Source organism: Alosa sapidissima, chromosome 7 (assembly GCF_018492685.1).
Source record: "Alosa sapidissima isolate fAloSap1 chromosome 7, fAloSap1.pri, whole genome shotgun sequence".
In the NCBI taxonomy this organism is placed as follows: domain Eukaryota; kingdom Metazoa; phylum Chordata; class Actinopteri; order Clupeiformes; family Clupeidae; genus Alosa; species Alosa sapidissima.
In genome coordinates, this window is record NC_055963.1 from 28639634 (window position 1) to 28649633 (window position 10000).

The window sequence follows — 10000 nt, forward strand, 5'->3', positions numbered from 1 at the left end:
GAAATGGTTCATTAGCCAAAAAACCCAGAACTCAAGCTTCCAGACAGCTTTTAGATGTGGTACATCTGGGCATGTGTGGGAGATATCTATGTGTGTGTGTGTGTGTGTGTGTGTGTGTGTGTGTGTGTGTGTGTGTGTGTGTGTGTATGTGTGTTTGTGTGTTAGTATCTCTGTCTATGTGTAACCTTGAATGAGAGTTTAATGATAGTGTGTGTTCATTGTTCATCAGGCAGGATTTACATAAGCGATAAGCCCATTGTGTGAAGACAGCTTGAGTGTTTAAAGCCTAGATGGCGTTATCATGTGTGAGTGGTGCGTACGTGAATGTGTATGTAAGTGAGTGCACGTGTGGGTGCATGGTGTGGGTGGGTATGTTTGTACCTGCTTGTACTTTGTCTCGTCGCATCCCATCACTGTGTGTGTGTGTGTGAGTGTGTGTGTGTGTGTGTCTCAGTGGTAAATGCCAGCCTGGTTGAAACCATGACATCTGGTCAGTGTGTTGCACAGAGGGGGGAGGATGGGAAGAGTAGCAAGAATGAAGAGAGAACAAGATGAAAAGAAGGGATGAGTGGAAAGAGAGGATCATTGCATTGGGCTGAGGGAAGTAGAGAGGAGAAAAGAGAGAGAGAGAGAGTGATCAGAGGAGATGACAGAATGGAAGGAGACACATAAGACTAATAAGAATGAATTTGACTGTTGCACTGAGGTCACACACATAGATGAAGAATCAGTTCATCATTAAAGCTCTCTTTAGAGGAGGAGTCTATGCCAGGCAGTGTCCATTAGACTCCACCAGATGAGCTCATGAGCTACATTATATGCACTGGTCACACAGGTTGACCATGAAGAGGGGACAGTGAGCCGTAAGAAGAGGAGAGGAGGCAGTTTTAAGGAGACCTTCAAAACTTGGCGTGTGAGTATGTGAATGTACCTGTATGTGTGTGTGTGTGTGTGTGTGTGTGTGTGTGTGTACCCATCTGTATGCGTTCACTCACTGTTGCGTTTGCCTTCCTGCTGTCCATCCTCCTCGTTCTCGGGGTCGATGTCCTCGGCCTGAGCGATCCAGTCCAGGTAGCCCTTCAGGTCCTCCTCCAGCTGCTGCTTCTCCCGCAGCTTCTGGAAGTCTCCGCGCGCCTTGGCCTTCTCTCGCTCCTTAGAGAACTCTCTGAGGACAGGGCCAGCGCATTTAAGGTAAGGATTAACCTGGGCACACACACACACACACACACACACACACACACAGCACTACTCACCCAAACTAAGCTAAGTTCAGTCCAGAGGTGACTTACCCACTCAGTACTCCCAGAACCAGATTGAGGACGAAAAATGAGCCGAAAATGACCAGACTGACAAAGTAGATCCACGGGAGCTCAAAGCCCATGGCATCGTTCATCTGAAACACACACACACACACACACACAAATCAGTACTTTCCAATTCATACATATCTATATTGTAATAACTTGTAGGAAAGTTATACAAGTCATACGAATCATAAATCGATCTGCCTAACCATAGCAGGCTTTATTCAAGGTATTCAGGTATTTTAGGGCAGCCTTTGTCAATGCTGTAGAAAGCATCATAATGGATTGAGGTAATGGTGCTTCGGAAGACGGAAAGAGGGACACAATGAGGTGGAGGAACAAAAAGAGAGAAGAGGGGGATAGAAGAGTACGAGGGGGAAGCGATAGGAAAGTGAAGGTCATTTAATCTCATCGCCCATCTCCTCGCTCAGCTCTGCCCCCACTCCAGTCCTTTCATTGCTGTTGAGTGGTTGTGTGTCTGTTTCAAACACACTCTCACACTCTTTCTCTTGGCACCATTTGCATTTTGAGTTTACCATGGTAACCATTGGGGAACCAGTGTGAGGGCCAGAATGATGAGGAAGACAGGCGAAGAGAGAGATAGAGAGAGATAAAGGGCAGATGGAGAAGAGCTCCAAGAAGAGGTGAAGGACGTGGCACACAAGAGGTGCTCTTTTCATTTCACATCCTGTCATGGTCTCCTTCCTGTTTTCATCAATGTCTGGATAGTTTGGGAGAGAACTCCATATCTCTCTCTATTAATCCTTGGTAAATCTCCTAAAACACATTGAACTTTTGTGCCGTGTGTAAGTAGTTAGGTACAGTTTGTCGTCAAGGCAAATTTGACCTTCAACTTAAAGGAGAATTCCGGTGTGATATTGACCTAAAGTGTGTTAAAACATGATACCGAGTGTAAACGTATGTCTCATAGCTCACCTCGGCTTGTCCCCTTTGTGGTGCCTCGGGCATCGGCCTAGCCATGCAAATAAATCACTGTTTTACACCATTTACATTTATCAGATTCCAAAAATAATTCAGTGGAAATGCATGGATTCAGTTGCTTCCGTAGCAGCAACTGGAATCCATGCATTTTCACGGAATTATTTTTGGAATCTGATCCCTTATCATACCTGTGCGTTCGTACTCGTCGCTCGACTTATCGTGACTAAATTCAAGATGGCGTCGAGCGGTAAAATTCCTTAAGGTACTGTCTGTATAAATCGTCTTGTAAATAAACTACCAGTGCTTTTTCAAAGTTCTCTATGTCTCGTTTTAAATGTCAAGGCCCTCGGAAGTCTACCAATGAAGTATGGAGCTACTTTGAGCCTCGTAAATGGTGATTAAACAGTGATTTATTTGCATGGCTAGGCCGATGCCCGAGGCACCACAACGAAACACTGTGTTGGTAGCATTGGCTAACTAGCGCCAGATTTCTGAGTGCAGGGGACAAGCCGAGGTGAGCTATGAGACATACATTCACACTCGTTATCATGTTTCAACACACTTTAGGTCAAAATCACACCGGAATTATCCTTTAACTAAAAGGGCAAGACTGACTGCTTATCTGTAATGCTATGAGAATCCTGAGTATGGTTTATTTATTGCTCTGTCAGACTGCTGACAATATTACGGTATCTGTGCAGTGGCTGGAACTCTTTTACTACAACAAATAAACAAAACTACGGGTATGTGTGTGTTCCTTTTATAAGGACATGGGGCAGGGGTCAAAATAGGCCGGTATGGTCCGGTACTGTGTACCACTAAAATATTCAGTGACGGTACACAGCACTGGAAAGAGATGAGAGCAGCTGCCTGCCAAAACCAGGGCTGCCAACTCTAAGGCATTGATTGTGTGACTCACACTGTTGGCACACATGCCTTTTCTCACGCTAACGTTTTGTCTACGCTTCCTCCAATGTATTTGTGATTTTTAAATTTAACCATTTAAAACAATTTAACAAGTTCCATGCATTAAGGCAGATGTCAGGTGGATTCATAACATGTAGGTAGCTACGGTATGGTATGTGTTAGGCTGCTGTCTATGAGCACATCTGACTGCAATATCAAACAATAAACTAATTAAGGTTTGCACCACACCGTTATGGTACCTTCTTTCTGATGCATTGGTAAGTTATTTTCATTCACATAGAGAAATATCAGTGACAGACTGAAAGAAACCAACTTTATTTGGAAAGGTAACATGAAACCATGCAAAAAACAAAGAGAGGTAAATTTAGAAACTATACGTTTTAAGAAATTAGGGAGTGAGACATTTAATTTGTACTAAATGCAAACTGTATATTAGCTATATCTTTTTTATGAACATGATCCAACTTTTAGTTAATATAAAATCATGTACTTGTTATTTAGAATGTTATCATTAAAGGTGCTATAAGCGATGCAGGGTAACGTCACTTCTGTTGATGTTCAAACAAAACAGAGAGCTAGCTCGTTACTCCTTCCCATCCCTCCTGTGCAAGTGAAACTCTCCTAAACGCGCATCTCATCGTTGATTGGCTGGAACAGTTTATGTTTTTATGGTCCAGGCTGTTTTTGTTGCCATTTATGGAGTCTGGGCTGTCCACAGAGACCACATTATTTTACAATGTATTGAGGGCACAGGCAGCTAGCGGAAGGTGTTGGAGGTGATGTTTGATGTATGTGACAAAAAATGTTTTAGCTTAAAAACAACGTAACATCGCTCTTAGAACACCTTTAAAGAGGACATGAGAGCAGTTTATCCTGAAGAGTTAGTAAAGGAGAGGTAGAGGGGCCTTCTAAAGTAAAAAAGACAGTTAAAGATAGATAACAGGTCCTTATGAAAGGTCTACAAATAATAATTAATTAATTATTGTAGCCAATTTGTCTGATGAAAATATTCACTTTCACGTGTGAGAAATCACTCCAAGCTGAACTAAAACGATGGCAGCCCTGCTGATATCTAGAGGAAAGGTGAACAATATGGAGAGGTGAAAGTTGTGGTAATAGTACCGGCAAATATTTAAAACTACTTTCACCCCAGACTTGGGGTCAAATGGTTTTGGTGATAGAGACTCAGACTCACCCAGTAGAGCACATCTGTCCAGCCCTCCATAGTGATGCACTGGAACACGGTGAGCATGGCGAACAGGAAGTTGTCAAAGTTGGTGATGCCGTTGTTGGGGCCGTGCCAGCCTTCTTTGCACATGGTGGTGTTGACCGGGCAATTGCGCCCGTGACCTGACGGGGCACACGGAGCCGGCTCATCCTCGGCCAGCGCACCTGACGTAAGGGGGGAGAGAAACAGACCGAGACAGGCGGAAAGGGAGGACACAAAAATCAGTGATATTAATTCTTAGAGGGCAGAGTGGAGATCAGAATACTGAGAGAAAGAAAGACACCAAAGCAAAGCAAGAGACCAATCTATGTTAAGCGACCTTGGGTTTGAGAAAGACGCTATATAAAATAAACTTATTATTATTATCATTATTATTATTATTATTATTAATCTGAAGGTTGAGAGAATCAGGGGTGTAGTGGTGAAATAAGAGGCGGGTAAACTATGAATTCTGTGATCACGGTAAGGTGGACTGTGCCATGCGGTATCGGCTTTTTTAAAACAGGCATTCAGAACATGTTTGATGATGGTGGAGGTTATTATCCAATGTTTATAACTATATCAGTGGTATTAAATGGTTCCTAGAGTGTTGATGAGTGTACATATTGTGAATGTGGATAATTTGGTGAATAAACTCTTTTGAGAGGTGGATAAACTCTAATAAGAGGTAGATACATTTCTGACATTTCAGAGGTGGATAAACTGCGTTTACTTGCATTTAGCCTACACTACAACCCTGGAGAGGATGGAACGGAGATATACCAGGAAACAGCCCATTTCTGGGTTAATAAAAAAGAAAAGGCTTGAGGGGGAACAGAATGTCTTGGAATACAAAGCTGAATGCTTTGCAGACCCAGTAAACTAAGACCCAGTTCAGGTGACATCAGGTGAGGTATGAGCCCGAGGAGAAGAGAGCAAGCACAAGCGCACTCCCAGCTAGAGTGCCTTCATATTGCTGCATCCTCCTAAGTCACTCCCACTCCCCCATCCACTGAGTCACACATAACTCACGACTCACGACTCACAACGCCTGGTGAAGACCCTGGAGACCACAGGCAGAGACTGTAACCCCCCGGTAGGGATACCCACCTGTGTTGACCAGGTAGCAGGTGGCGTGCATCTTGCCGATGAAGAGCTCCAGGCCGATGATGGCATAGATGATAATGACAAAGAGCACCAGCAGGGCAATGTGCAGGAGGGGGACCATGGCCTTGATGATTGAGTTCAAGACCACCTGCAGGCCTGGGAGAGGAACACAAATAACCATGAATGCTCCAATCATAGTTGTTTCAGACCCATAGTAATGGCCTTCATGTAACAATTACATTAACAGAAGCCTATGTGACCCTAAAACAGTCCACCCACAGTCAGGAAGAAAAGACAATATTACAATAAAAGGCAGTAACTATTTTGCTAGAGCAACTCGTCGTGACAAAGTGACAAGGTCGTGACTGAAAAAATGAATGTGTCAGTGAAACTCAGAGGTGAAAATAACAATAGTCAAGGACAAACAGGTTTATAATGTATGGCATTTATGGCAGTAGTTGTAGTCATGGTATAATGGAGTACTGATAGAGTGATTGAAATAAGAACTTTTAGGACTATTTCTTGGTTCTCCAACTTCAGTGCTTTATCAGAAAGGTAAATGTTGATCATGTTACTGGATCATAAGTAGGTGACTGACTCCATAGGCCGTAATTTAAATGATGGGCAAAGTTCTAAGTCTTACACTTAAAAGCTCATTTAATAACAATAGTTGTATTTCATGCATGAGAACTTTGCTTGCTGACAGACTTTGCACATTACCAAGCAAATATATTAGGGCACCGTGAGTGTGTGTGTGAGAGTATGAGGAGGCATGGTGAGAATGGTGTCTGACAGAGCTAGTGAGTGAGAGTGCAAGAGTGACTGGATTTGGTTGAGGTGGCAGAATTGGCAAAAGCATGAGTGTGCCCTCAGAGAGAGGACATGTGAGGGTATGTGATAGGCTACATGAGAGAGTCTCCAGTGTGTGTGTGTGTGTGTGTGTGTGTGTGTGTGTGTGTGTGTGTGTGTGAGAGAGAGATCAGGACACTCACTAGGCACTCCCGACACGAGCCGGAGGGGACGGAGAACCCGGAACGCTCGTAGTGCCTTCACGTCAAAGCCCCCCGGCTTTCCCCCAGTGGGACCCGCCGCATCGCCCTCATGTGTGATCAGCTCCAGTACCACACTAAACAACCTGTTTGTCACACACACACACACACACACACACACACACACACACACACACACAATAAATAAATCAATTAATTAAATGAAGTGAGTAGTTACCTCATCTTTAAATAAACAAACAAGACGGGATGACTACAGACCCTTGCCCCTGTCACACAATATTAACCAAAGTGAAATCAAATTCCAACTTCCAGATGACCATGTAGGGGTGTATACTGTGCCATGTACAGAAATGGGAACGTGAAGAACACACACACACACACACACACACACACACACACAGATGGATGGATGAACCTGATTATAATACCCTCCTCCCACTACTGGATGAGAAAAACATTCCACCATGATTGGCCAATACAATTCTCTGAAGACGTCAAGAGAGAGGAGAGCAAGGGGAGATGTGATGTTACCTCTCCCAGTCTTCTCTCCTCTGTGTCTCATTCAATCTTTGAGCGTTACGTGTGAGAGAAAGCAGACAGACAGACTGACTGACTCATCAAGTCTGAGAGCACATTTATCACCGAGTTATGATAGATGTCTTCTCTGAGCCACAAGGCCTCTGTTCTCCCTTTTCACACACACTCTTCCTCCACCTGACTCTAACTTCCTGTTCATTCACTTCACATCACTGCCTGCCTCGCATCTTTGTGGAGGAGGTCTGTGACTCCTCAGTGGTGGTTTAACCTCAAAGGTGATAAATGGGTATGGGAGGAGGTCCTTGTCTGTCTCTGTGTCACCACGAGTCTCGGAGGTGGAATGTGAAGGTCCACCTATGAATGTGTGTGTGTGTGTGTGTGTGTGTGTATGTATAATATGTTTAAAACCTCCCTTTCCGCACACCTGTCTCCATCATTGTGAACAGATCTGTGTGTGTGTGTGTGTGTGTGTGTGTATGTGTGTGTGTGTGTGTGTGTGTGTGTGTGTGTGTGTGTGTGTGTGTGTGTGTGTGGGTGTATTTGTGTGTGTGTGTGTGGGTGTATTTGTGTGTACACAAGAGTATGGCATGCCCTTTTCGTTTGCCCCAGTGAGCTTACCCAAACAAACTAACATCTTCCCTGAGGCCCAGAGCGAGTCTGCCATGAATCCACTTACTGCACTTTCCTAATTCTGTCCAGCCGACCGTAAAATGTACAAGACCACTTACGAAAGCTCATCAACTGAGCATGTGCACTTAGCTCCATAAGCATCACTGACACACTTTACCTACTTCAACTCAGGTGAAGAATGGATGTGGAAATCACTGAAAGCATTAGGCTAATTTGACTAATATAACATACTGACTTCAACTCAACTAAGAATGAAATAATATATGGGCACTGCTATTGTAAATAATAGGAAAGATACACGAGTACAGTAAGAGCTAGTTATTTTACTTTACAGGTGTTAATTACAGTGAGAATAAAGGTTAATTAATCTCTGAGAGGCATGAGTTTAGCTAAACAGACAGCTATACAACATGTACTGCATGTGCAAATAAAGGTTTCAAGGCCCAGACTGTTATTAGCATCACTTATAAAGTTGCAGAAATTCTGTTCATTTAATTTAATAATCTAATTTAATAATAGCTTAACATAGAAGTGAAACACTCTTAATATAATCCATATATAAACAATAAACAGCATAGCATGCACTGGGGGCTATAATACTGTATTTTTCATAAATGTAGAAAATATTGACTGAATTTCCATAAATTCTGCTGCACTAACCACGACCCTTCTCTGACTTGAAGATGACCATGTTGTTTGTGCTACTTTGGAAAGGTTGCTTTCCCCAAGGACATGTGTTAAATTCAATGTCCATTGGTCCCCTCACAGACATGCACACCCCCCATCTGCTGTGCAAGCGATGCTATCTGTGCTAATCTGCTGCTCTAACAACAAAGATGAAGAAGACCCCCTTTTCAAATGCCAAGGCCTAACAGGAAAGGGAAGAAATATCACTGTTCATGCACCTTCACTTTCACTGATGAACCAAAACAAAGACTGCGCTGCACTGAGACTACACCCACATTAACTTATTTTTATTTTAAAAAAGAAATGGAAATCTTTGTCCATATGGATCTTTGTTACTGCTCTGTAACAGACACAACCTGTGTCCATACAGATTGAGATCTGTGCCTTTGTGAACATTTGCTTCCAGAGTGCTTTGATGTCTGTGCTTCGGTGGACCATGTCACCCAAGCCTTTGGCATGCTGCCTATGACTCTACTGATTGGGCCTAAGAACTTTCCTTGAATGCACGGTGAGTCTTAGGCTATCTGAGTGACTGGTGGTGACCTAGGGTGGACAACCAAAGGGCACGGAGGGGTTGGACGGTGACCAGAGGTTAAGGCTTACTAAAGGTGATTACATTACAAAACATTAGTGTACACGCCAGTACACGCCACTCAACTCAAATATCAGCAAACTGTGTACTGAAATATTGTGTACACTGAACACCGGAATAAGAGAGAGAAAAAACAGGATGTTTAGTACTCACCCCACTATAACTATTACAAAGTCCAGCATGTTCCAGCCGTTTCTGACGTATGAGTTCTGGTGCATTACAAGTCCATAAGCTATGATCTTCAAAAAGGTCTCTATTGTGAAAATGATGAGGAAGGCATATTCTACCGTTTCCTGTGGGTGAAGAAGGGAGAGAGGGGAGGTGGTTAGTTCAGAATTCATTTATTTCATTGTGATGTATTGTATAGTTTTAAATCACTGTAGTCTCAGTGCAACTGAAACGAAAAGTGTTGCGTGCATAAAAGCATCACTAACAATGTAAACCACAATGTCTCTGCAAAATACAGGTGTCACACAAACATGAAACAATGAAGAGTGAGACAGAATAAGCACAGCAGACGGTAAAACAGACAATTAGAGGGAGGGAGAGAGAAAGAATGAGAAAATCAAACAGAGAGGGAAAGAGAGAGAGAGAGAGAGAGAGAGAGAGAGACAGTCAAACAGAGAAAAAAGAGAAAAAAGAGAGAGAGAGAGCTCTATCACGTCAGAGACAGCAGATCTGATTAATCCCTTCAGCGAGCACCAGTAGCACCACCCAGGGACGCATGTGTGTACATCCATCTAATGACCACTCTCCTGGCAAAAACCCAGCACTGCATCTGAGACCTAAGACCTAAGACAACCTCTCCTCAGGTCACACACACACACACACACACACACACACACACACACACACACACATGCATGCACACACACACAAACTCATACTCACATACACGCAGAGCCGGACAGTAACGGAGTACATTTACTTGAGTACAGTACTTGAGTACAATTTTCAGGGATCTGTACTTTACTCGAGTATCATTTTTGGGGAGTACTCATGACTTTACCTGTGGCCCCACCTCGCCATGTTAATTATAGTTTTCGCTTCAAGTGTT

At 43.3% G+C, this 10000-nt stretch overlaps 1 protein-coding gene across 2 annotated transcripts in view; it reads right to left on the reverse strand.

Annotated features, from left to right (window-relative positions):
• The window catches only part of cacna1db (calcium channel, voltage-dependent, L type, alpha 1D subunit, b), a 78883-nt gene that overhangs the window by 40130 nt on the left and 28753 nt on the right, over nt 1-10000 (reverse strand). For both annotated transcript variants that reach the window (XM_042097000.1, XM_042097001.1), the window contains exons 4-9: nt 9097-9236; nt 6480-6622; nt 5491-5643; nt 4369-4565; nt 1290-1393; nt 996-1165 (exon numbers count right to left, since the gene is read on the reverse strand). In XM_042097000.1, coding sequence (XP_041952934.1) covers nt 996-1165; nt 1290-1393; nt 4369-4565; nt 5491-5643; nt 6480-6622; nt 9097-9236 — 907 coding nt within the window. The remainder of the gene's footprint in view (nt 1-995; nt 1166-1289; nt 1394-4368; nt 4566-5490; nt 5644-6479; nt 6623-9096; nt 9237-10000) is intronic.